We start from the raw sequence: 26,545 nt of genomic DNA, 5'->3' as shown, positions 1-26,545 counted from the left end.
CCAAGCACTACCTACACCCAGCGTTGGTGGAGCAGACGCGCTCGCATCTACAAAGTAGATTTTTGTGCTTCAAACACTGCAGGTCTCCTTTGTGCAAGAACAAAACTTCCCGCGGGTCGATTGCATGCGAAGGATGTCGGGAGCTTGGTTTGGTCCCCCAGCTCGGTTGATCGTGGGTGGTCGCATCTCACAGCACCAATTGCTATTCGGCAGGTCTGCCGAGGCACCTAAACACATGCTGGTGCATTGCCGGGGAACGTCGAAGAAGGGGTCCGGGGTCGCAGTGTGGTTCGTCCGCGAAAGTACCTAGGTACCTCTAGGAAATGCTGATAGGGCACTAAACTCGATAGCTTCCGCCTATCAAATTGGCGTTCCAGTGGAAATACCACTGCGAATTACTATACTTGTAGAACAGCCACTATTCCTTTCCTCTGTCCGACGTCCGATGTTCCTTACTTGCCAAGTACATAGTAGTAGTATGAACTATATGCAGTCATATTATAGTGAGGAGAATACCTATGTTTGTATAAAAATAGTATCGGTAACATGTCAACACTGCATGATCATCATCGTTGTCCTCAATTCTGCCTCGAAAGAGGGTGATTATGATCTGTAGCATGCACGATATACTAACCCAGATTTAATGCCAACAACGTTAATGTATCCAATCGGTGTGTTGAGGTCTGTAACACCGAATATTGGCGGTTCTGCCGATCTCCCGAGAAATTTGGAAACACTACCTCGTGCAGTACACTCAAATTCGTGATCTGTGCGATTGCGGCCAAACAGGACCTCGACTTATTGTAATTTAGGCAAGGGCTGGAGCGGGCCCAAGATGACATATGACAGCATAGGACGATTGACTTTAATCTTCTGGAAGTGTAAAGCATTCATCTCATTGCATATCTTCCCAGTTTCCTGGATCACCCGTCTTGACATGACCTCATTGAAATCTTAGCAGATGCGATAGGCCAAAGTTTGAGCTGAAAGTAATTTCAAGGGCGAATTAGGGCTGATTGGGTCCAGTGGCTGACGATCACAGAAAACCCTATAGGTAAGAAAAAAATCATGTACCTTGTCAGCTGAAGTTTGCAATGCAATAGGACCAATTCATCTAGAAAAACTGCAAACGTGCCATTTGTATATATGGTTTACTTCTGTCCTGCAGTAGCAATATATGAAATCTGGTCAAAGCAGGAAATCTCCTTGATTCATGTAGCACAACGTTAACTGTACTATACTTACCTTGGGTGAGCCTCATTGTCCAATCTCGATATTTATGTCAAAAATCTGGGAGATCCACAGATTACAAAGATGTGACTGCGTTCACCTTCAACTGTTTTCAGATTTCATGTGCTTTTGTATTCGGATGCTAAGACCTGTCAAGATGCGCTAGATCTCTTTAACCTGGAACCTGACGTCAGTGGATCGATCTCTGGGCGAAGCGGGTGGGATGCGGACTGGCCCCTCCACAATCATCCTTTTGGCATTCCACTTCCAAGGATCTTCTTCCTCTTTTGGTTTTATCGATCCCCTATGGGCGCCTCTAGGTGGTGTACCGGCTACACTCCGACATGTCGCGTTCCAACCTATGGTAGCTGAAATTTGTTCCGGCGCATGTGCTATTATGTACGCGTGCATAGACATGTATTGTGTCTCCCTCCCTCTCTCTCGTTTTTTTTTCTCTAGCAGGACTGATCGGTAGTGTCTCTCGTAAGAAACAAACCATTTGCGATCGTGGTGGTTTTAGACTCTGGGCTAATACAGACCGCATTTTCCTATGAATCGTTGCTCTTCTTCTTTTTCATATGCCCTGATTTCTGGGGTCTAGACTTTTCCACCATATAGCCCTGGGTGATTTTCTTCTTCTTTTGGGTTCTTTCCACTGTTCGATACCGGGGTTTGGTCGATAATAACATCAGGTCGCACAATCAAGACGAATCGATCGAGAACATATACAAGTCGCAAAAGCCCGAGAGTGATGGCTGCCGCGGCGAGCAATGATGCTAAGCCCAGCGGTGTTGCCCACGCGCAAGCCGCCATCAAGTTCACCAAGCAAGCAGAGAAGTTGTCGCATCGTACAATAGCAGACGATGAGCACCCGGCATCAACGGCGGTCGAGGCCCAATTCGTAACCCCCCACGACCCCGTCATAGTTACCGCCGACGGCGGAAGACTTCCCGCCGTGCCGCTCGAAGAGGCATGGAAACTAAACGTGCTAAAAGACGACTTGCATGAGCAGAGCCCCAAAGATGCAATTGGCGAAGGGCGACGTCTCTCGAGAGACCAGGGGGGGAAACAGAATGGCACAGAGAAAATGACGGTAGATTTGGATGAGTCGGCTGGTCTTGATAGCCGTCATATACACAGGCAGACCGAGGGTTCAATCAGCAGGACCATGCCACCTTCGCATACCAATCCGCTATTTCCACCTCTGCCATTATATGGCCCAGCTTCCCTTTTGCGAAACTTGCAGTGTCTGACATTTCGGGTCACCTCTTTTTTTCTCAGCACTGCATTTCTAGGGGTTATTGTGCTCGGTTCATTATTCACGAGTATCGTACCGGCGCTTTCTCGAACATGGAAGAGACTACTCTTGAAGAACCCCGATGCCGAGCGGCCCTTCTACAAGAAAGAGATGCAAAGAAGGAAGACACGAGAAGACATTGAAAAGTCTTGGCGGCGCAGAAAGTCCAAGGAGAGAGCAAGCGTGGATAGAGAAGATCCCGTTTCACAGGATGGGTATATCCCTACGGAGGGAGGCCCAGACCCGGTGATTTGCGATGTAGGGTACTATGCTCGAAGAGTTGGTCTGGACATGGAGGAGTTTCAAGTCGAGACTGAAGATGGCTTCATTATCGACTTGTGGCATATCTACGACCCTAAAGAATACAAAAGATTAGATGACAAGGATCGAGCGTCGCGGGGCCCCGAACTCTTCACAGGCGAGAGCAGAGACAGACCCGATAAATCTGAAAGGAAGCGCAAGTTTCCGGTACTCCTTATGCACGGCTTGCTTCAAAGTTCGGGCGCTTATTGCGTCAATGACGACGACTCACTGGCGTTCTACTTGTGCAAATCAGGCTACGACGTGTGGCTAGGAAACAACAGGTGCGGATTCAAGCCCAAGCACGTACTCCTGGAATACAACGACCCGAGGATGTGGTGTTGGAATATTCGACAGATGGGGGTCTTTGACCTGCCGGCGTTGACTTCAAGGGTTCTCTACGAGACAGGCTTTGAAAAGATCGGACTGATCTGCCACTCCCAGGGAACGACGCAGACGTTTGTGGCACTTGCCAAGGAGCAGAGGCCAGAGCTGGGCGAGAAGCTGACGGTGTTCTGTGCTCTCGCGCCAGCGACGCACGCTGGGCCGCTCATTGGCAAAATGTACTTCAAATTCATGAGAGTCATTACGCCCTCCATGTTTCGGCTCATGTTTGGTATCCATGCTTTTATTCCCCTAATGATGGTCGCGCACTCAATTGTGCCCGCTGATATTTACGGCTGGCTGGGTTACAAGGTCTTTTCTTTTCTGTTCAACTGGTCCGATACGAGGTGGGATCGAGCACTCAAAAATCGCATGTTTCAGTTTGCTCCAGTCTATGTCAGCGCTGAGTCGATGCGCTGGTGGCTTGGTCGGGAATGCTTCGCGAAGCACAAGTGTATTCTACAGACCAAAGAAGAGTGGAAGGCGGAAGAGCGCGAGGATATGGCAACCGATGGACCGCTCGGCGACCCCACGGATAGACCCATGTCAAGAAGGGACTCAATTATTGGCAGCCGACCATCTTCGAGTCACCATCAGCAGCACTCGAAGAGAAAGTCAAAGGGTTCGACAGCATGGTATTCCGAACAAGCACCACCCTTTGCCTTGTGGGTCGCTGGCGACGATGACTTGGTAGACGGTAGGAAGTTGTTAAGACGGTTCGAGCGAGGCCGTGAGCCACAGTAAGTACATTTCTTTTTGTCTTGGAAATTCCATGTTTATCGTGGTCTCCCTAAGGACGAAGCCTCGATATGAATAAACAAAGGTGCTAATCTGAATGCAACAGTGTCGATATAGTACATAGCAAGGTAATCCCTGAGTACGAACATCTCGATGTGATTTGGGCAATGGATGCCGTGGATCAAGTCTTCGGCGAAATTCGCGAGGTTTTGTGGAAGACCTGCAACGCTCGAGACCAGTGTCGGGTTCCCAAGGGCTGCGAGACCGTGTCTGCATGGCAGCCTCAGAGTCGCGGCGAACCCGCAGATGATAGCGGTCAGTCGAGCAGCGAATCTCCATCTTGAAATTAGTCTTAGTGGAGTTCGTGGTCTGCATTTTTCTTTCTTCATTCTGGGCATGGCATAGTGGGCGTTGGGTAGACGAGTATGAGCTTAACGACCTGACGATGCTGATGGCTACACGGAAAAGGATATACGCATTAGAAGTACACATTTAGATTTGGATTTGGAGTTGGGATATAGATAATTAATAGCACAGATCTTCTCCGAATAAGGAAAATAGCATTCTACCTCTACAGCGGGAAGTATGTGGTTAAGCTACGCGAAGATTATGCAATTGCAAGCTGGCCATGTCGAACCATAACCTCGATGGTGCTCTGTGTATGACGACCTGCTGATGAAATCCCGGCGCTGCCACACAAATGAGAGTATCAAGTGCATCCCTATGTAGACACCCTCAAATCATGTTCCGGTTATATATGAATGATGGACCAGAAGTTTGCCAAGGCTATATATAGGCAAGTTTGTCCAATGAATGAACACGGAATAAGCGGACGGACGGATTCCATTCCGCAGACCGGAAACTACTCGGTTACATCCAAGCCTAGTGCAGAACAGTTATTTGATCGAATCTGCGTATACAAGGTTTTGAGATAGTTGAGCCGGCTGCATCAACAGATGGTGCTAATGCGGGGCCGACCGATGTCCGGTCAAGAGACTGCAGCTGGAGCCAGGTATTCTTGCGCATGATGGGGCCGTTTCACGGATGCGGCAAGTGTAAGCATACAAAAGGATTTGAATGTGGCTATCAAGGCATTGAATCACTTGCTGCATCTTTTCTACCTAGATACCAATCGCTTACCGCAAGGTTATGCTCTGTACGTGTAACACGGTCATGTGGCTCAGCCATGCCATGCTCCCTCTACATACATAGGCCCGCGGTTACCCGCTAACCCGCCTGAAAGAGTTGGGGGAGATTGGCCCCAATTCCCCGCACGACAGGCACCTGGGCGCGGAGATGCGCTACTACTTTAGGGGTACCGTTAGTAGGGGCGTTTCTACTTAGTTCCAATATCCCCATAGTTTTCAGTATCGTACCTCGGTTCTGCTAGTATTAGGGCAATGGGAACAACATTCCAATACGTGCTATGTTAGTGGTTAGATGGACACCAACGGGGATCCCATAAAACGCGAGTCATTTTTGCTTGGAATCATTGTACTGCATGTAAAAACAGTCGGCCCAAAAGTTAAAGCACAAGGAAAACGTCCCGGCATTAGTGAATGGAAAACAACCCCCTGCATTTCTTTCCTAGGATGCTAGACGATGACAGGACACCAATGAGGAACCCCAGATATTCCAAGCCGCCGAGAGCGAGGTGGGCAAGTGGGAGCAGCGGAATCGGTCAGGGGATCCACGACCAACCTCTAGCGTATGTCGTTGCGCTAGGGCATGGATGTATCTATCGGCATCGATCGCGGCCGTACTTTTAGAGGAATAGACGGGGACAGGCGGCCACTAGATTGATATTCCAATGACCGTACACAGCAACTTGTAGGCAGGTCTCGTAGGTAGTCCCACAGCCAGAGTTGACGTATGTAGGACTGGAATCCATATCTCGCCTCGGCAAATCCACTTTGCTATTCAATCTCTCATTTCAACCTCGCTCACTGCTTGTTATTGTTGTTGCTGTAGCACATTGACGTCTCTTTACCCCAAAGATACCCCAAATCTCCAAACTCCAAACTTCCGGTTTCCTATTTCTGTCTGTCTTGTGAAACAATCCCATATCCGAATCCTGCAATCGTGGTGCCCTCGCTGCCATCGCCACCATGGTCATCTCCTCTCCCCACACCGACGTATTCATCCCAAACACGGATATATGGTCGCTCCTTTTCGAGAAGAAGGAAGCGGGCAGAAAGATTGATAACAACAAAGGTAGGTAGCCTCTACTCTGAAAATAATAACGCACAAGTCAAAGCACTCACACCATAGCCAGAACTCTTCATTGACGGAGACACAAAGCGATCATATACTTATGGCCAGCTCAAGGATGCCACAGTTGCCTTTGGAAAGGGTCTGAAGTCGCAATGGGGCTTCAAGAAGGGCGATGTACTTGGCATCTTCTCCCCCAATAACATTGACTACGGCGCCGTCTGCTGGGGTGCCCTATGGGCCGGTGGTGTCTGCTCGACCGCCAACCCGACCTACACGGTCAAGGAACTCGCCTTTCAGCTCAAGGACTCCAACGTCAAGGGTGTCGTGACGCAGGTTCCCATGCTACCCGTGTTGCTCGAGGCGGCCAAGCAGATTGGCCTGCCCGAGGACCGCATCCTGCTCATGGGCGACGAGAGGGATAACGCGGGCAAGTTTAAGCATTTCACCGACCTCCAGGACACGAGCTTGTTGTTTTCACACTCCCGGACAAGGATCGACCCTCAAAAGGACCTCTCCTTCCTGGTGTACTCCTCGGGAACGACCGGACTCCCCAAGGGTGTCATGTTGAAGCACTCCAACATTGTGGCCAACGTTATTCAGTCGACAACCGTAGAAGCGCGGAGCGGTCTCTACCCCACAGGCGGTCTCGACGGGCAGGGCGATAAGCAGTTGGCTGTCCTGCCCTTTTTCCACGTATACGTAAGTACGCCGGACATCTTGCAGTTGGATCGTCATGCTCACTAGGGAACCTAAGGGTCTCGTGAATATTCTCCACGCTGCAGTGCACGACGGCTACCAAGCTGTTGTGCTGGCAAAATTCGAATTGGAAAAGTTCTGCAAGCTTGTTCAAGAGTATGGCATTACGTTTGCCTACATTCCACCCCCAATCGTCCTCGGGCTCGCGAAGCATCCTATTGTGGACAAGTACGACCTATCAACCATAAAGTGGCTCAACTCGGGAGCAGCACCCTTGACGCATGAACTCATTAATGGTGTCTGGGAGCGTCTGACCATTCCCGTGAAACAAGGTTATGGTCTGTCAGAAGTATCGCCCGTGGCGCTACTCCAAACAGTCCTTGAATGGGCTAAATACAAGGGCTCCGTGGGCAAACTCATTCCCAATATGACTTGCCGCGTTGTCGATCTAGAAGGAAACGATGTCAAGCAAGGCGAGGTAAGTGAATGAATATGTGGTATAATGTTCTGTGGGGATTGGTCGAATCTGATTTTTTCTTCTTGCAGGAGGGCGAAATTTGGCTGAAAGGCCCCAACGTCTTTTCGGGCTACCTCAACCGACCCGAGCTCGCCAAGGATACTTTCAGTGCCGACGGCTGGTTCAAGACTGGTGATATTGGTTACATGGATGACAAGGGCAACTTCTTTGTTACAGACCGTCTTAAGGAGCTTATCAAGTACAGTAAGCTTCCTGCTGTTCACGAAACATTATATTCGAGTCGTTATACTAACCACGCGGCTGCGTCTATAGAGGGTTTCCAAGTGCCACCTGCCGAGTTGGAGGGCGTTCTTTTGGGACATACCGACATTACGGATTCTTGTGTGATTCCAGTCTACGATCAGGAGCGCGCTACCGAAATCCCCCGCGCCTACGTTGTGGTTAGGCCCGGCATTGAGCGGACAGACGAAAAGGCCAAGGAGATTGTCGACTGGATCTCCTCAAAGGTCGCTCCTCACAAGCAACTTCGCGGTGGAGTACGATTCGTTGATGAAGTGCCAAAGAACGCAAGCGGCAAGCTTTTGCGTAGAGTGCTCAAGGAGCAGGCCAAAGCTGAGGAGAAAGCCAAGGGACCAAAGTTGTAGTTTGTTCTTTGGGTATTTTACTATATTTTGGGATTTCAAAACGCCAGCAGCACCCACTGGCGCCGCGCAGAGGCTGCGGTGCTCTTTGTAGTATTTACACATGGTACAACGTACATATCCCCTACATCTTTCCAGGATAGTCCTAAATCTTACAAGCTGGCGAACAATGCGATGTTAACTTTATCCGCCGTTCCCTTGATTCCGTTTTGCGCCTCTTGTACAAGCCTTTTTGGTGGCGATCGACTCCGGGTGTTGAATACCAACACATTCTATATTCAATCCAATGTTTTATGGATATGTGCAGATGAGAGGTTATTGGCACTTTCAGCCGAGCTTCTCACTCTCCTCCAGCAACTTCTCAACAGTAAAGCCGCCATTTGCACCCCTGGCAAAGTCCTCCAGCAGTTTCCTCTTGGCGCCATCGCCAGCCAGGGCTTCGGGGCCGTAGAAGCGCTGCATCAGCATGACAAGCCATTGAGCGTCCTGGATATTGGCGCCGCGGCCGTCGACGACATTACCGGCCATGAGCACGACGCCCTGGCGGGCGGCGACGCCTTCGTCGTAGTAGTGCGTGACGCTCGTGTGCGGCTGGGCCCACTCGCCGCGCGCCTTGTACTCGGCAAGCTGGGTGAAGAGGGCCGTGGCGGTGCGGGACTCGCGGTCAAACACCCACTGCAGGTAGTGGATCTCGGCGCCGGCGCCCTCGCGCGGCACGGGCAGCACAAAGTTTGGGTGCGCCCGCGCCGTCTGCTCCAGGGCCTGGTACGTCGGCGCCTCGATCACGGCGCACAGCGACGAGGCGCTCGAGGCGTGCCGGAGCCGCCACACTGCCCCGAGCTCCTTGACGGGCAGCTCCCGCGCCTTGTCCATGTCCAGGATCTCGGACAGCGGCTTGATGCCCGACTTTGTCGACGCCGGCCGGGCGGCCGCGGGCTGCTTTGGCGGGTTCGGATGCGAGCCGGCGCCCGGCGCCGCGCTCTCTGATGTCTGCTGTGTCTCTCCCACGGGTGGCCGTGCGGGCGCCTCCTCGTCGGCGAGCAGGGCGTCGAGCCCCGGGACCGAGATCTTGTTCTTGGTGCGCTGCTCGATGATCTTGTCGGCGTAGGCGGCCTTGAGCGAGCTCACATCCGTGTGCCCTTCCTCCTTGGCTTTGCGGTCCAGCTTGTCCTTGTACTTTTCGGCAATGTTGCGCGAGGCTTGCGTCGTGGCCAGGAACCGCACGTCGTGTACCTGCGCCCAGCGTCTCTGCTGCCGCTGCGGTGCCGCGCTGCTGCGCAGGCCCGGCAGCGACCGTCCGAGCAGACCGCGCAGTGCTGGAGCTCGGTAGGCTGCCATCTCGGAGGATTTGCGTCGAAAGATGCGGAAGGCGGTTGTCCGTTGGTGATTTTCGCAGTCTTTATTTGCCGTGAGGTTCTCAAGCTCTAGGTGTAGATGAATTATCTTGGACTGATGTCATTGGCAAGTGGCGGCAGCTGGGTACTTTTCTTGCTTTGGAGCCTTTGGGTCAGGCACGCCAGCTGCCGAATGAGACAACAAGGTATAGAATATAATGATAAAGTGATTCTTTACAACAACTTGTAGATCAAACATGCTCATATACTTTTTACTTTTTAAATTTCAAGATGGTCATTTGTATTTTCGACACCTTCAAAGTTATCTGCCACTTTTCCGTGTGAAATCGACCAAGTCCTCGAAATATTTAAGATGACTACGAATTAAAAGGTAGCATTAATTTCAAGATGTTAAGAGTAAGATAAGTTTTCTTATTATTAATCGAGAGGCGTTTCTTCATGCTTTATGATACTTTTCATATATACAGACGTGCAAAAATCCTCAGCGCCCTTCAATGTTGACCCATGCTTTCAATGCTCAAAATAAACAAGTATCCAAGAACGCCGGCCATGAACCATTATTTATGCAGTTTCCTCGGTGAAAACCTCGAGACCGGAATTGTCCTCCTTTATCTTTACACTAGCTTTGTCGCCACGCTTGATCTCGCCCCGAATGATCTTGTCTGCAAGGCCGTTGCCGATCTCGGTAGTGATGAGTCTGTTGAGAGGCCTTGCACCAAACTTGGGGTCGTAACCACGCTCCGCAAGCCAGTCTCTGACCTTGCCGTCGACATGAAGCGTGATGCGTCGATCATCAAGGCGGGATTGTAGCTCTTTGATCCGGATATCCACAATGTCGCGAAGTGCCTCGATGGCAAGTCGCTTGAACACAATGAACGAGTCAATGCGGTTCAGGAATTCTGGTGGATAGTTCGCAGCCACAACATCCATAACAGCCTTCTTCACCTCAGGGCTGATAGATCCGTCTTCAGCCTCTTGATAAGGCACAGACGAATTGGATCCGACCAGAATATCGGCGCCGAGATTGGATGTCAGCACGATGATGGTATTGCGGAAGTCGACTTTGTGGCCTTGAGCATCGGTCAGGTATCCCTCGTCCAAGACCTGAAGAAGCAAGGCTGAGATATCTCGGTGAGCCTTTTCAAATTCGTCGAAAAGGAGGACTGCATATGGCTTTCGCCTTACAGCCTCAGTGAGCTGTCCTGCATCATCGTAGCCAACGTAGCCAGATGGCGCACCAATCAGACGTGAGATGGTGTGCTTTTCCTGAAACTCGCTCATATCGAATCGTACAACAGCTTGTTCGGTGGAGAATAGGAAGTTGGCCAATTTCTTGCACAGCTCCGTCTTGCCGACACCTGTTGGTCCCAAGAAAAAGAACGAGGCCAAGGGGCGGTTGTCACCGCTCAAGCCTGCCCTTTGCATGCGAACAGCATCTGCGACTGCCTTGAGAGCCTCATCCTGGCCGCGGACTGACTGTCTCAAAGCATCTTCCATGTGGATGAGCTTTTCGATATGTCCCGATGTAAGCTTGGTGACAGGGATGCCGGTAATCCTTGAGACAACGTTGGCGATATCATCAGCCGTTACGGAATCATGGATCAACGTCCCCTCAGCGCCCTCAGCAGGTGTGGGCTCCTCGCCCTCCTTGGGTAGCTGTTCCTCGAGTTTTGGGATAACACCAAAGCGCAGCTCGGATGCACGCGCAAAGTTGCCCTCCCGTTGTGCTTGGTCCAATTCGACACGCGCCTTGTCAAGGTCCTCTTGAATCTTCTTGAGCGCATCGATTTCTCCCTTCTCCTTCTCCCATCGCTCTGTAAGCGTCTTCTCCTCCTCCTGCAACTGCTTCAGATCTGCTTCCAACTTTTCACGTCGTTCTCGACTAGCAATATCCTTCTCTTGTCGCAAACTTTCCAGCTCAATCTGAATCGTCATGATCTTTTGATCCAGGCGCATGATATCCTCGGGTTTGCTTTCTTGCTGCAGCCGAAGCGAACTAGCCGCCTCGTCCATCAAGTCGATTGCCTTGTCGGGCAGGAAGCGATCGGTGATGTATCGATTTGAGTATGTGGCAGCTGCCACAAGTGCACCATCCGTGATGCGAACACCATGGTGAACTTCATACTTCTCCTTGATTCCACGGAGAATACTAATAGTGTCCTCGACTGTGGGCTCGTTGACAAGGATAGGTTGGAAACGTCTTGCCAGGGCGACATCTTTCTCGATCAGTCGGTACTCGGCTAATGTCGTAGCGCCACAGCATTGGAGTTCGCCTCTGGACAAAGCCGGCTTGAGAAGATTTGAGGCGTCAATAGATCCCTCTGCTTTGCCCAGGCCTAAAAGGGTGTGCAGCTCATCAATGAAGAGAATGACTTCTCCATTGGACTTTTGCACCTCATTCAATACCTTCTTGAGTCGCTCTTCAAAGTCGCCTCGAAATTTGGCACCTGCTATAAGCGATCCAAGGTCGAGAGATATCACCCTCTTGTTCTTGATGCTCTCTGGGACGTCGCCGCGGACGATACGTAGCGCCAGGCCTTCCAAAACAGCGGTTTTGCCCGTACCAGCATTTCCAATCAGCACCGGGTTGTTCTTGGTTCTCCGCGACAGGACTTGAATGGTTCGTTGAATCTCTGCGTCTCGGCCGATAACCGGGTCCAATTTTCCATCTTTTGCTTTGGCTGTGAGATCAATGCCATATTCCTCGAGTGCTGGCTTTTCTGGCTCGCCTCCAAGGTTCATTCGATGTGTGCCGCCGGGAGGATGTGGTCTTCCATTAGCATAAGACCGTATCGGTGTTGTTGGTAAGGTCGCTTGTGTGAGCAGCTTGGTGGAGTGTAAAACTGCCGCGCGTGAAAAGGTAGAGGGTAGAGCAGAGCGCCGCGCAATGCTCTGAAGAGAGGCATCAGCGGCGCGCCGCGACGATGTGAGGAGTTGCCTCCTAGATAGCATATCGTGCGTTGTTTGATACCAGTGAAAATGGTGTAAAAAGAATGATAATACGTGAGTGATTCAAAAGAGGTTTCTTCTTTTGGAAAGATGTAAACTGTAGAAATACAAAAAGACACAAAGAGAGGTTTCAGACCTGCCGGTCGTTGATGTACTTCGAGGCTGGATGCTCTCGGAGCAGCTGGTTTCCACCAGTTTCTTAGTGCACTTTCCAGCTTGTTCGAGAAGAATGTAGGTGAAGTCATCCCCGGCATAGCTTTATCTTATCGGAGGGCATGCCAAGCCACCTTTGGCCTAGTGCAGAATATAGTAGTACGCAATATGGAACAGTGGATATGCGAGTCGTGTGAATAGTGCTTCTCTCCTGCATGCGAATTGGAAGGAGGAAATGTCTCCAAGCTTCGACCTTGATGCAGTATATGCATTATCTTAATTTCAAACATTTTAGGCACAAATTTGAGTCTATTACTATATGTAAATCTCATGGGGTATGTATCAAGGTTATGCATACAATGCTGCATGCATGGAACTCATAATGACCATGTACAATACGGATTCGAGTATAAGAAGACCTTCACATGCATCATGGAAAGAACTGGTCGTCAAGGTTAGGAATCCTATAGAATTACGACCCATTATTTGCAAGGTTGTGAGGTGTCCCGATGGCAGCCCTTTTCAAGCCGCCAAGGATTTGTCTAGACTCCTTTATAATGCTGGAGCTAGACATCTTGGCTTCTGTTGCTTCCACAACATTCCAATTTGCTACTTCAAGCCCCATCTGTCATTGGGCTGAGGATTAGTCCAGGACATCATTTCGAATTAACTTCGAAACTGGCAAACAAGAAAAGTATCACAGCTGATACAATAATAGACAAGGCATTTCACATCTCGTATCTCGACTCCTATGACGGAGCCAAGAGGAAACACAAACTAGCATTATTTGACCATGATGTAAAGTGAGCCGCAATTACAAGAACTGTTTTCCATTGCAAAGGTTTGAATCTTACACTAGCTTCCCATCTGACTATAGTTTGGCAATGCCGAATCCATCCCTCTTGGCCCGTCCAAGCATGTTCCTCGATATATCCACCAGGCTTGGCGTACCTGCAAGAGCCATTGTTCTCGCGAGTTCTCTCTCCAGTATATGCAAAACACCTTCTACGCCCTTCTGCCCATCCCACGCAAGACCCCATAGAGCCGTTCGGCCAATCAAGCACAAGTCTGCGCCCAGGGCAAGTGCCTTGAACACATCACTACCACGACTTATTCCTCCATCTAATATTACGGGGATTTTGCCCCGAACTACGTCAACAATTTCGGGAAGCGCTTCCAAGGTTGACGAAACTCCGTCAAGCTGACGCCCGCCGTGATTAGAGACTATAATACCATCCACGCCTGCATCGAGTGACCGCTCTGCATCTTCCGCCGTCAAGATGCCCTTCAAAAGGATTTTCATCTTGGTCTGAGAGCGGAGCCAGGGAATAACTTCCGCCCAGTCGAGGCTGCTATCCACCAGCGAGTCGGCATGCTCCTTGGCTAATTCTCTATGTTCAGCAGCTGTTTTGGCTCTGAGCAGGAGGCCGGCTTTAGATATAGCCCCGGCCCTCCTCGCAGGTGCGTTCGCCATTGCCACGCCTGGCGGTAGCTGCAACGGCTCTCTGCGCTCGTGGAGTCGGTTGCCGAGAATGGGCGTGTCGACTGTCAACACCAAGGCTTCGTAGCCCGCCCGTTCCGCCCTCTGCACCAATCCAGCCGTGAGGTCCCTGGACTTGAGAAAGTACAGCTGAAACCAAGGCGCGGGATCCTCGGGTCTCCGGCCCGACAGTGCCTGGGCAACGTCCTCGAGTGTCGTAGTTGCGTTGCTGGAGAGGATGACATTGGTTCCCAGTTCAGAGGTTGCACGTGCGACGTCAATCTCACCATTACCGCCCGCGAGTTTTTGGTACGCACTCGGGGCGATGGCAATGGGGATTTCATAACGTTTGCCGAAAATGGTAGTCGCGGTATCGATATTGCTTACATTGCGCAGAGCCCGGGGGCGAATCAACAGCCTATTTGATGGTCAATACGGGGCATTGAAAGTGCAATAGATGCATACTCTTGGAAGGCTGCTTCATTTCTGCGGACCGTACGTTCTTCATCAGCCCCAGTCGTGTAGTAATCCCAAACTTGACGGGGCAAACGCTTCTTTGCGATTTCTCGCACATCGCTGATGGTAATGGGCTCTAGTTTATCATTGTTCGTCATCCTGCCGGCCCCTCGATTTCGGTTTTCCAAACTGTGCACATTCACGAATTATCATCCAGGTTGTGTCAGCATCACCACCACTCGTAGAGCTATATTAATATAATTCACCCAGGCTGCCCAGCTGACCCGGTACCGGGGGACTGTACGGAGATTATCCGTGATTATATGCTAGCATTTTTAGGGTCCGCTGTCCTTGGCCGAGGTTTCATGCAAGAGTGATATCAAGTAACCAGCGGGCTCACATATGGTTGGTTGCGAGATCGGACAATTCCGGCAGCGGTGCTTCCACCGAGACGGTACCGGCGCTGACGTGCGCGAAGACGACTTGCCTCCACTTGACCGGAATATTCCCGAAACTCCAGAGACCTATAAGAGGGCAGCTTCCATTTCATAGATCGGCTCCGTATTTATTTTTGCGAATCTTGGGTGATTATCTCAAAGAACAAAATCGCGACTCACGCTGGCGGGGGAGTTTGGTTTGCGTTGTTCTCTACAACTCGTGTATGTGTGTGTTGGCGACAAGGAAGCTTGTTCATAGCAAGCAATACATTGTTTTATCATCACACTCAAAGGTATACATGGATATAAATAGTGATTACTGTAAGCCTATTGGTCCGAGTTTGCATTCCTCACAACATGGATGCCATGAAGAGTTCGCACTACAGGTCTCTTGTATCGAGCAATGAGACTGTGATTTGGGTGATTAATGCATGACATGATATATAGCTCACCTACTGTAAAATATATAGAAGTCTGACCAAAACTCAGTAAAGGCTCTGGGAGGTTCAAGGATTGCTAGGCGTCCACTTGTTGGTTGTCAATGAAGTTCCAGATCCATGATGTAAATCAAAGTGCAAGAATAAATTCTGCTTGTGCCTTTGTTGCATTCTGACCAAGATGCTAAAGGAGGGTGTAGGAAATTATGAGTCAATCATCTATCTTATATCTGCAGTAAGAAAGGACTGGAGTTATCAGCACGCCGATATCTAGTATCTGACCTCATACATGGTCATTGCGTTGTCTTGCACATAGTCAATACCAGCCACAAGTTGCCGCCCATTGGTTAGGGGATAGAGGGGTTTCAATGCTCTATTTTGGCGCTCATGAGGGGTTCCAGCCACGGAGAAATCGCAGGTTGGTTACCGCTTGGGCTACGAAAAGAGCAAGTCAAATTGATGCATGCCCGATGCGTGCCTGACGCAGGGTCTTCAATAGGCTGGATGGCATGATACTGGTGGGTCCTGGTAACAAGAGGAGAGATCAGGACCGAGCCGCACGGGCCAGACACAACAGACCTAAAGAAAATGAATCAGTCAGTCGGAGAGCGCCTAAGGGAAGGAACTGTCCAGATTCTTTTGCCCCCACCTCGACACAAGAATTTCTGAAAGATTGAACTTATTAACCCCGCCATCAATTCTTCCGTCGCCCATCCAGAAAATCAACCATTCGTGTCCACGGACCTTCTCTTTCTCATTCAAAAAATAAGCCAATTTCGATACCCTGTGAAAGGTTTTTTTCCTCTTCTCAATTTTCCCCCATTTTCAAATCAGCTACCATGGGTTTCACCGACATCCTCACTGACGCCGTACGTACTTAAACCTCATTCAACACCTCCTCCAAAAAAAAAAAATCCATCATTCTCTTCTCTTGCCAATGTTTTGAACTCTGGTCAAACTGACTCATCTCTCCGCTCCAGGGCTTGACCGTGCTCAACAACTGGCTGCAGACCCGATCCTACATCGTCGCTGCTCCTGCGTAAGTCTCTTCTGCCTCGCCGTGCCAGCGCGCGCGGTAATGCGACTCTCGAAGAGATGGGACGGGGTGAAGCTTGTTCAAGTGTCAAGGCTCCTCGTTCGTCTCCGCGGGCGCAACCGTGCAAGCCCAACCCAACCAGCCCAACCGCAAATTTTCTACATGATGAGAACAATTGGTCCGTGTTTCCGAGGAGCTTAAGACCCTCCAGATGGCGACAGACACAATAGCACTCTGTGCAACTCTGATTTACGATTCTCAACATCCATTTCTTGCCAATGTTTTGTTCGCCAACCGCGTACTAACAACATTAAAAGCTACGCTCCCACACAGGCCGACGTTGCCACCTTCAAGGCCCTGCAGTCCGCTCCCGACGCTGCCAAGTACCCCCACGCTGCCCGCTGGTACAAGCACATTGCCACCTTTGAGGATGAGTTCGCTACCCTCTCTGGCGATGCTGCCAAGCCCTACACTGCCTACGGCCCCGAGGTCGCTGAGGTCACCCTGAACCCCGCCAAGGCCCCCGCTGCCGATGAGGACGATGATGCCGAGGGTCTCTTCGACTCCGACTCCGAGGAGGAGGACGCTGAGGCCGTCAAGGCCCGTGAGGAGCGCCTGAAGGCCTACAGAGAGAAGAAGGCTGCCAAGCCCAAGACCATTGCCAAGTCCATCGTGACTCTGGACGTCAAGCCCTGGGGTATGTTTGCTTTTTCCCTGCGCTCTGTTTGTACTCGACTTGGACTAACCTGAAATTACAGATGACGAGACTGATATGGCTGCCTTGGAGGAGTCTGTCCGTGGCATTGAGAAGGACGGTCTGGTCTGGGGTGGCTCCAAGCTGGTCGCTGTTGGTTTCGGTATCAAGAAGCTGCAGATCAACCTGGTCGTTGAGGACGAGAAGATCTCCCTTGACGAGCTCCAGGAGGAGATCTCGGAGTTCGAGGACTACGTCCAGTCCTCTGACATTGTTGCCATGCAGAAGCTGTAAGAAGTTTCTCTTGGGTGACGAATAATAATGGAGTTGATGCTCCGCAAGCAAGAATGATGAATGACTTGAGAGACACATGAACTCCTAATGACCACAAGTGGGTGGAAATGATAGCAACCGCTTGGTATACCTCAAAGTAGCAGAACTTTGGTGTACCGATCAAATGATGAACATAGACAAAAGCCGCGAAAAAGCAGGCTACCCACAACTTCAATGTCTTGATGACCTTGGTGACATTCGCAAAAGCCAACACATCAACGTGACTGCAGGTTATGAAATGGGGCACATGGTTGCATATTGTAAATGAGTGAAAGTTTGACTACCTAATCCCTAGGATGATGTCCCTAATTTGACTACAATCTACTTTGATCCTTCTACCATTTAGACTCCCTGTGTTCCTCTCCTTGCTTGTCATTACCCTACCTCTATCAAATGATTAGCTGGAATCCATTTGGCCTTGATGTGCTCGGTACCCTTGGCGATATCTAGGCAGGCAGCTCCCCGTTTGTCACGTTACCGACGTTTGGATGCTACCAGGTTCTTGATCGGGGCTTAACTTGCTGCAGCCGGCGCGAGCAAAAGGCAACGTGCTGCTTGGCTCAAGGCGAACCGTAGTGAAGCTTCTCGAGCTCGGAGCGGCCAGCCTTGGTGCCCTTCTCCCGCGGGACAAGGCGATCGGGCTTACGCCGCTCGGCCAGGCGCAGGCGGTGCTGGTCATATATGCTTACCTGCTCAATAGAGTCTGAGTCGTAAGGCGCCTCGATAAAGTGGTCCATGTCGAGGGTGACACTGCCGCACTGGTGCTGGCTCGGCCATGCTTCGGGGGTAGATGAGGAAGACATGTCTCTTGTAAATCTGTTTTCAGGGAAGCTCAGATGTGAGATTCTGTTTTACCTGTATTGCTGTTCTGACTTGAAACCTTTTTTTTTTCTTCCCGAGTGCGTGTTTGTGATACTAAGTGGACAGCTTTTTGTGTTGTAATGCTTTTGATTTGTGTCGCTCAGTTGAAGGAACCGTGACGATGAGAAAGGGGGAATTCAAATCGAAGGGACGGGACTTCATCGCTAGGTATTTATATCGAGTTTGAGTTTCTCGGCAGCATTACCAGCTCTTTATCTCTCAAGGACGGCCTCTTGGCCACCTCCTACTGCGAAAGTTTGTGAGTTTTTTTTACAAAGGATAACAAAATGGATATGTGTTGAGTGTCTCATGTGCCTTTGAGTTGGTTATCAAATGGACAAGAGGTTGTCTACAACTAATCAGAAGTCTGTAAAAAAGACAACGAACTGTGTTTTTGGGTCTGGAAATTGGCGAGGGTCGTGTGGGCATATATACACTATCATACGTTAAATTCAGTAAGAATGGATAATCAGGGTTACATGGAGCGTGTGTGCAGCACGAGAAAGTATAGAGTGGGCGAGTGTCGTGAGGCCGGCGGCGCTGGCGTTGCACTTCTGGGACAAAGAACCGGCAACCGGGAGTGGCTTCCGCAGACCGGAAGACGCTGCCGGCACCTTTTTCATGCTTCGTACAACGAGAACTGAATTATAGCGTCTCAAAATATTGGTTCCAGACTACAGAGGACGGTCTGGTTTTGACTCCCATCACTTTTCAGTCTGTACGACTTAGCATTGCTCCAGGTCGTGAAGTCCACCACATTACCAGGCCCCAAGTTCTAGAAAATATACTTCTCTAGATAGAATCAAAGTACCTAAGTAGTATAGATGTCAATTTTGGAATCAATCTATTGACTGGGACTCATTGTCGGGATGACAGACTATACTAGCCGACTAGACAAGATATGGACGACGTCATGATATAGTCACCGACGGCCTCAACAAGATGTGGAATCGTGTAGCACTACAAATAATTAATTGACCTCATGTCGCTCCCGATCTTTCCAAAGCCCTTCAGCTTTACTAGAAATACCCGATTTCATCTATAATGTTTTCACGAATAAATCCCAAAGCCCCCGGCTGGGCCAATCTAGCCAGCACCAGCCTCAGATCTACCACCCTCCCCTATCACGCACCAGCAGCAGCACGCCTGGCCTCCTCCTCCTCTAAACCAGGCGAAACTGTCGGCGGCACCAAGACGGACCACACCAAGGAATTCAAAAAGCCGTCCCGGAACCAAAAGTCGGGAGAGCAGCATACCCAACAACCGGGCGACACCGTGGCCAAGGGCGGGAGTCGAGGCGCTGGCACGTCGCACAAGGCATCTTCAGGAGCCAAGACGGCCGGACACCAGGGCGGTAGTAGTGATCAGCAAGGTGGTCAGCATGTTGGCCCAATGGGCTCGGGTTGAGTGGTTGTTTGCAGGCGATGAACATGAAATTATTGATCTGTAATGTCGAAGATTCCAGGTCGAAGATAGGTGTATACGGCACATGGTCGTCAGCTGGTTTAGTTGAGACTCTTGGAGTCTAGACACTCAAAAGAAACACACAAGCTTTCTGACATGGTAGTATTTAATGTGGTGGATTTCTGTTATTTTCGTGCTGCAGCAAGTATCTAGACTGCTGGATTGCGTGTACATACATGAACCGCCAATTATATTATCGTCAACAACGTATATACTCATCAACATCCGGACGCCGTCCATGACATTACTCCCAAAAAGCAATGGTATCAATGCTTGAAAAAAACAATGGTCCCCCCCTTCAGACGCTCCAAATGCAGCAGACACTCCTACTCAAATTTACTGCACCAGGGTAATGGGTACAAGTTCCTTGTGGACGAGGGGCTTTCTGGCAAAACCGCTCAGCACCCGGAATCCAGCACCACAACGTCTACCCTCCTCAATGACATCGTGCACGCCATCGAGACACATGCCCGCCTCGCGAATGACGGCCGTGTCCAAGAGTCTGCCCTCGCTCGCCACCTTTTCCGTCTCGCAGCGCAGGAGCCACTTTTCCCAGGCCCAGCTGCCGGCCACGCCGGCAATGGACGCGGCGTCCTCGGTGCTGCCCTGCACCATGGCCTCGAGTTCGAGCTTGACCTCGTTGCCGAGGCTGTCGCGAACAATGTTCTTGTTGACGGGCTGCTTCTGGCCCATGGGGAGGCACATCCAGGCGCGGCGCGTCTCCTCAAAGCCGGCGCGGCTGAGACGGTTCAGGAACATCTTGGTGGGGTTGGGGTCGTAGCCGAGGGTCTTGAGAGCGAAGCCAAACTCGACCGACTTGGCGAGACCGAGAGGTCCGGCGTTGACAATGTCAGAGTCCAGCAGGTTGAACTCGAGGTAGCCGCCGGGCTTCAGAACGCGCATGCACTCGGCCAAGCAGCTCTCCCATTCATCTTCGCCATTCTCACCAATGAACTTGAGGATTGAGTGCAGTTCACGAGCAGAAACGAGGTCAAAGTGGTCATCGGGAAACGGGAGCTTGGCGAGACGGTCGACGGCGACCTGGCGGTGGTTGGAGGGACCTCGGATGTTGGAGTTGGACAGTTGACGGATGGCCTTGGTCGTCACGGTGTATACTTTGGTGTTGGGGTACATGATGGCGCAGTGCCACGCCCACTCACACGTTGCCTGGCCACCGAGGTCCAAGATCCTGGCACGCTTGCTGGGTCCGGCCATACGAGAAAGACGCGCCAATCTCTTTGCCAATGGCGCCGAAAAGAGGCGGCCACCGTTGAGCGTCTTCATGGCCTGGACATGCCAGTTGGCAGTTGACATTTGGCGGAGCGCCTCTGCCTCCTTTTCTAGCTTGAGCTTCTCGGGATCGTCCACAATCACATCATCTCCGCGAGCAACATTGGTGCTCATTCTCTTCTTGGCAGATTGGGGCACCACGGAGAGTTGGAACTTGCCGAGAAGCTGGTTGCGGTGAGCTTCACGCAGAGATACGCGTTGCGCCTGAAGAGCCTCGAGGCGGGGCAGACGGTGGACAAAGGCATCGTGGGAACGACTGCGGATGATATAGTCCTGGAAGGCGCGGTAATAGGCAGACTCCTGACGACAGAGCATGGATGGCAAAGACCGCGGGATGTCGTTCTTGATTACAATTTCGGAGAAGCGAACAGTCTTCTTGGTCGGAGCACCAATAGGAGAAGTCTCAACTACGGGACTCTTGATGATGGAAATATCATCTTGGGGAGTCTCTGCAAATACGGCCTCCAACTTGGATTCCGCCTCGGTATCTGACTCAGGATTGACTCCCTTGAGGTAAGCCTTCTGTGCCATGAGCCAAAGCTCGGTTCGATCCAGATTGGACAGAGCTTCCTCTTGCTGTTTCCTGACATACTCGGGATCGTATGCAGTCACGATCTCGGTAGCAACAATGTCCTCCTTTGGTGACGATGGCTCAGCCTGAGCTGCGGGTGTGGTAGATGGTACCGATATTTCCGGAATGCGGCGTGCTGTGGGAAGATCATCCGACTGAATGCCCTTGGCATCAACAATCTGTTCCAGGATCACAGGTCTCGCAGTTGGCATACCATCAGACACGGTTCCGTGAGCCTCAATGATATGTTCACGGACTGAGGCGGGCGAAGCATAGTCTGCCAGAATGGAAGGAAGCACGGGCATGGAAGGAAGAATGGGGAGCGGGGGTACCGATTGTTCTACCCAGGGACATCGATAGAACTGTTCGGCTGTCGTAGAGGTCGGTGGAGCAACATCATCCGGAGTGATTGTAGGCATGTGCCAAGTGTGTCTGGTCCGAGGCGATAGCCCCGAGAAGAAATTGCTGGGCGAGGGGATCTCAAGCCGGGCCAAGTCAGTCACGGACCGCTGCGAGCCCGTGGAGAGCCTCAGCGCGGGTCTTTGGGAGCTAAATAGGCGCGTTGTCTGTTGAGACATCTCCTGGATTGGTGCTTGGGAAATTTCAATGACCGGCTCCTGTTGATACTCAACCTCGGCCACGTCGGAACCTCCAGAAAGAGCACGCAGAGTTGCGAGGGCTCCTGGCTGCAGACGAACACCAGCCCAATCAGCTTCGGGGACACTTTCGCCTGCACCCATCACCGGTGTTGGAGGTGCCGACAAGGCAGCCATCTGCTCAGAGCTCATGCTGCCATCCAAAGATGGAGGTGCGGACACGGTGGGAATATCAAGACCCTGCTGTCTCTCCAGGAAATAGATAACAGCTGGAGACATCTCCACCCTGGATGGGGGTGTAGGAGGCACTGGAGTCAACATTTTCCTGAGATTGGGTCTTGCGGACCAAGATTCAGTGCCCTGATCTTCAGACTCGGGAATCGTCAATTTTGGGAGGGCCCTCTGAGATGCCAATGACTGGGTAGAGGATCTGCGAGACGAAGCTCGGCGAGTGCTGTGTTGACGCTTCAGCGACGCTTTTCGTACTGGCATAATCTTGTCTTCGTCCCCCGAAGTGTCGTATATATCGTCAAACTCGGTGACATCAGTGCAGGTACTCGATCTGTTCCATGGGTTCGAAGATGTCGAGGGAGAATTGCTTTCGTCTGCCGAGACAGTCGAGGGCGACGAAGGAAGTATCGGTGCTGACAAGAAGTGAAAACCGCGAGGCGTGGGAAAGTGATCGCTCCGGGGTGACAACCATGATACGATCTTTTCATTAGACGACTGTGCCAGATTCCTACGGTTTTCGGATGCAGCTGATTTTCTCGAATACTCTGGTTCCTCCATTATGGTATTAAGTGACCTCCCAGGCCGGCGACCCTGCGACGGGGAGGGAGGTCGATATGTGGTTGAGGGAAGAAGGACTAGGTCTGACATTTTGGGGTATATTTGAACTGGTGGTATAATAAATGAAATATGCAAGTGAGACACCAAAAATAGTTATTCCAACGCAACGACGAGAAAATGTAAGAGACGGCCGGCGTCGACGAAATAGAAGTTTAGGAAAGAAGTCTAAACGACAGTAATGCTTCGATCAACGAAGCGGATTGTTGAAAGAGTCAACCTCTTGGTGGGTTGGAAAGAAGAGGATAGCGAGATCACAGGCGACGCAGGCATTAGAGGACGGGCAACAGTTTTATGAACCACGCCCGCCTCGTGAGGGAAGTCGAGCGGTTAGTCAGGGCGGGGACTCGTGTCACGGCGGGTTCCTGAGCGCTTCGATGGACTCATTCGCCTGCTTCGACATATGGGGAGCCACATGGACTTGCATAGTCGTGCAGGGCCAACCCGCAGATTCGACCATAGGCACGAGTGAGCGAACCCATTTTTGGGCACGAAGCCTGCAGGCCTAGGAAGTATTCCCTGGGCAAATTAGTCGCTATGGTGCCAGACAACGTCAGGAGCATGGTTGCTCCGAGTGTGCTTTTGCAGCAGCAGTCCAATCAGCATCATGCAAGTAGCAGCTCTTCGTGGGTTAATTTTAGAAGAGATGGTGTGAACAGCCAATAAAGGGACAGGCGCGCGCGAATGGGGGATGGGCAAGGTTGGTGATTGGCAGTGGTGGTGCAGATTTGCAGGCCAATAATCGCAGCCCATGTCTCCTCGGCGCTTAAATGCCCAGCTTGGAACCATTGGACATTCGCCTCCCAGGCTGAGATGCACTATTATGCGACTTAGTCATATATAGTCGTCAGATACATACAATATTTGTAGATAATCCTTTAGAGTATCCCAAACATTGCTGCTGAGTTGGTAAACTTGAAGAACTTGAGCCTCCGGCAAGCTTGCCGAACCGTGTGGCAATGTGCCGTGGCCGGGAGAGGCTCTTTGATTGCCATTACTTGACCAGGTTCTCGGAAGTGGAGTACCTGGTAAACCCAGTAGGGTGTCTACATAGTAGACTCTATTAAATATATTGTTTGCAATGGTGCTGGGTATAAATCATTGCTCTCGTGTTTATATCATGCTGATAGAAGAGAGTATTGCCTACCGAGGATCTGTACGTTCTAATCGTTGATGTCTGGTACCTACTGTTTGGGTTGATATTCTGGTTGGTCATCGTCATTCTCCCCTAGACAAGTAATCAGGTGGTATTCAACCTATATGATCAATATATTGCGTCATGGGGGCCGCGCGGGTTGTGCATGTTGGAAGTTGTTATACGCAGTTGGTAGTAAGATGGATGAGCGAAGAAGCAGAGACGATGATGGCTGGTGGGGGCGGTCACTCGCATCTACGGTGGGGCATCGGCCGGATCGTCTTAAAATAAAAATGGGGCCCGGGATGTCTCCTGCACGACGGATGGGGAACCATTCAACCGGGACTTTGGATTTCTTTTTTTACTATCATCCCGGCAACTCATTACTGCTCGTTGCTCATGTAATAGCATCACATTTGCAAACGCCAAGTGGTTAATTATTTTTCTTTATTTTCTTGGGCGCATCATTTCATCGCAACTCATTGTTCTTTCCATCCCTTTGGTCAACCTATCAGACGTGTTTACACTCCAGGCTTCAGCGCATATTCACCATCCTGCTTACAGGTACTTACGAAGGCACGCAGATGGACGTAGATCGACAAAGATGTCTTATACGCAAGACGTGGAAATATTGATACACATCGCCGCGCCTAGTAGAACATCCGATGACGCCAGATACCGTTCATTGGCAGCATCCTACATCAACTTTCAGTCTGAGAAGCGTACGCATCTATCAGAGCTTACTTCTACTCCTCTTCCTCTCTCAAGCGAAAAGATAGAAATACCTAATGCTTCGGTGGAACACAGCTTTGGAGACATCATCCTGCCGTCAATTTCCTTCCAAGCCTCGTTTCAAAGCGTCCTGGACAATGCAAACTCTCAAGGACGCTTTCAACAGCCTCAGCTACAGGCGCCAAGGTCTCTATTCCATGAGAGCCAGGAAAGCGCACTGAATCCTTCATCGTGGCACACACCGCCAAGCATAGTGCAAGATTCAGCACCAGAAAATGATGCTACTATAGCTCTTCTGACTTCCCCGGGACGTGTTTTGGAGCATTACCTCCAACACTTTGCACCACCCTCCCAGAACTCGCAAACAATAATTCAGAAAGGAGACACCCAAGTCGTAAATGAGGCCGCTTCGGTCATAAGTAATCACAACGACCCAGGTCACGAGAGAAGGGGCCAGCCTATTATTCCCTGTACGCCAGTAAGCCGACGGCAAACCCCTCACAAACCCCAAAGCCAAGAGGTGGATGATGAGGTGATAGAAAACACGGTGATAGTATTCGAGCCAACAACGCCCCAGGCTACAAGGGCAGACTCAGAGCCCCCGCCAAGCAAACGTCCTCGGCGGGACAAATCGGATGCAAGCCCAGGCGCATTGCTGAGAACGGCTAGTGACATTGGCCTGCACAATGCGCCTGGGAGTTCGACGAGGACGGTGACTTTCCTCCCCAGGCATGGGTTCGGGCACGACAGCCTGATTCTGACGGCGCCCGAGCCTCCCGTCGGGCACGATACAATTGCTCCCGATGACCTCGTCACGCCGGGACTGGCGAAACTTGCGAGCGATCTCAAAATTTCAAAGCGGTACCGGCCAGAGTTCAGCACCAGAGACCTTCGTCCCTTTGAGCGTGGCTACTGGAAGATTGACTGTACTGATTGGCCCCAAGACCTAAAGACCGAGGCATGGGTTTTCCTGGCAAACTACATTGGAACCGGCGTAGCTGGCTGGGGGATCTCGTGCCACAGAGATGAAAAGTTTACATCGCTAAGGCTGTACTGCTGGGGACTGCTAGCCGCACACATTTATTTCGTGGCATACCTGGCGAGTCGGAGGAGAGTATGCTTCAGCGCCACGACCTGGATAGATGCCTGCGGCGATACTGTCATCAAAATGGCGAAGAAGGAAGGAGTTTGGACACGGTATTGATTGGCCTAAGTTTGTTTCGGCTTGGATTGTTTGTGCCCTCCAAATGTTTTTCCACACAGTCCTGGGTTGGTGACTTCAGTTGTTGACCATGAAATCCACAATCATAAGCATAGCGAGCTGGCGTTGAGAGCAGGCAGCCTGCTTGGATTTAGTGCTTTACTATAATGAGAATACATACATGGCTTGGTCATTTCCACCAAGCAGAGCATATTTCATCAGTACGCATCGTACGTCTGCTTTGTTTTGTTAGATAAATGATTTTCAATAGTACCTACCTAGGTATATGCCCACTTGACTACCATGATATAGCTCACATACAATCCTGGCGAGTTATAGGATGCACTGTGACTCAAAAGGGATTAAAGTGTCGCAGCCATTCGTGATACAGACTGCAAATTTATCAAATGGAACCACAATTCAAGTGAAAGTCATAACCATTATCAAAGGGTAGGCGCAAGGATAAAAAGAGGGCTTGATATTAAGAAATGCTCACTCATATTCATGCATGGGGTAGATAGCACACGAGGTTGATTTCAAA

At 50.8% G+C, this 26,545-nt stretch overlaps 10 protein-coding genes across 10 annotated transcripts; 5 read left to right on the top strand and 5 right to left on the bottom strand.

Moving 5' to 3' along the window:
• Positions 1-1,981: 1,981 nt before the first annotated feature.
• PFICI_01223 (uncharacterized protein) lies at positions 1,982-4,293 on the top strand (the record flags this gene model as incomplete). The annotated part of the gene is made up of 2 exons (XM_007829804.1): positions 1,982-3,951; positions 4,056-4,293. 2 exons carry the CDS (start codon positions 1,982-1,984, stop codon positions 4,291-4,293), a joined length of 2,208 nt encoding a protein of 735 aa, XP_007827995.1.
• Positions 4,294-6,057: 1,764 nt separating this feature from the next.
• PFICI_01222 (uncharacterized protein) lies at positions 6,058-7,981 on the top strand (the record flags this gene model as incomplete). Its single annotated transcript, XM_007829803.1, has 5 exons — positions 6,058-6,163; positions 6,225-6,862; positions 6,918-7,337; positions 7,406-7,580; positions 7,650-7,981. The coding sequence occupies 5 exons, from the start codon at positions 6,058-6,060 to the stop codon at positions 7,979-7,981; spliced, it is 1,671 nt and encodes a 556-aa protein (XP_007827994.1).
• Positions 7,982-8,305: 324 nt separating this feature from the next.
• PFICI_01221 (uncharacterized protein) lies at positions 8,306-9,316 on the bottom strand (the record flags this gene model as incomplete). Its single annotated transcript, XM_007829802.1, has 1 exon — positions 8,306-9,316. The coding sequence occupies one exon, from the start codon at positions 9,314-9,316 to the stop codon at positions 8,306-8,308; it is 1,011 nt and encodes a 336-aa protein (XP_007827993.1).
• A 578-nt stretch (positions 9,317-9,894) lies between these two features.
• Positions 9,895-12,285, bottom strand: PFICI_01220 (Heat shock protein 78; the record flags this gene model as incomplete). Its single annotated transcript, XM_007829801.1, has 1 exon — positions 9,895-12,285. One exon carries the CDS (start codon positions 12,283-12,285, stop codon positions 9,895-9,897), a length of 2,391 nt encoding a protein of 796 aa, XP_007827992.1.
• A 1,021-nt stretch (positions 12,286-13,306) lies between these two features.
• Positions 13,307-14,529, bottom strand: PFICI_01219 (uncharacterized protein; the record flags this gene model as incomplete). Its single annotated transcript, XM_007829800.1, has 2 exons — positions 13,307-14,333; positions 14,381-14,529. The coding sequence occupies 2 exons, from the start codon at positions 14,527-14,529 to the stop codon at positions 13,307-13,309; spliced, it is 1,176 nt and encodes a 391-aa protein (XP_007827991.1).
• Positions 14,530-16,084: 1,555 nt separating this feature from the next.
• Positions 16,085-17,269, top strand: PFICI_01218 (uncharacterized protein; the record flags this gene model as incomplete). The annotated part of the gene is made up of 4 exons (XM_007829799.1): positions 16,085-16,114; positions 16,226-16,284; positions 16,599-16,978; positions 17,040-17,269. 4 exons carry the CDS (start codon positions 16,085-16,087, stop codon positions 17,267-17,269), a joined length of 699 nt encoding a protein of 232 aa, XP_007827990.1.
• A 599-nt stretch (positions 17,270-17,868) lies between these two features.
• PFICI_01217 (uncharacterized protein) lies at positions 17,869-18,111 on the bottom strand (the record flags this gene model as incomplete). The annotated part of the gene is made up of 1 exon (XM_007829798.1): positions 17,869-18,111. The coding sequence occupies one exon, from the start codon at positions 18,109-18,111 to the stop codon at positions 17,869-17,871; it is 243 nt and encodes an 80-aa protein (XP_007827989.1).
• Positions 18,112-19,213: 1,102 nt separating this feature from the next.
• On the top strand, positions 19,214-19,576 carry PFICI_01216 (uncharacterized protein; the record flags this gene model as incomplete). The annotated part of the gene is made up of 1 exon (XM_007829797.1): positions 19,214-19,576. The coding sequence occupies one exon, from the start codon at positions 19,214-19,216 to the stop codon at positions 19,574-19,576; it is 363 nt and encodes a 120-aa protein (XP_007827988.1).
• Positions 19,577-19,969: 393 nt separating this feature from the next.
• Positions 19,970-22,879, bottom strand: PFICI_01215 (uncharacterized protein; the record flags this gene model as incomplete). Its single annotated transcript, XM_007829796.1, has 1 exon — positions 19,970-22,879. The coding sequence occupies one exon, from the start codon at positions 22,877-22,879 to the stop codon at positions 19,970-19,972; it is 2,910 nt and encodes a 969-aa protein (XP_007827987.1).
• Positions 22,880-24,675: 1,796 nt separating this feature from the next.
• On the top strand, positions 24,676-26,007 carry PFICI_01214 (uncharacterized protein; the record flags this gene model as incomplete). The annotated part of the gene is made up of 1 exon (XM_007829795.1): positions 24,676-26,007. The coding sequence occupies one exon, from the start codon at positions 24,676-24,678 to the stop codon at positions 26,005-26,007; it is 1,332 nt and encodes a 443-aa protein (XP_007827986.1).
• Positions 26,008-26,545: the final 538 nt, after the last annotated feature.

This window comes from Pestalotiopsis fici, assembly GCF_000516985.1.
Source record: "Pestalotiopsis fici W106-1 unplaced genomic scaffold PFICI_Scf_1, whole genome shotgun sequence".
Classification (NCBI taxonomy): Eukaryota; Fungi; Ascomycota; class Sordariomycetes; order Amphisphaeriales; family Sporocadaceae; genus Pestalotiopsis; species Pestalotiopsis fici.
This window is presented reverse-complemented; position numbering and strand designations above follow the sequence as displayed.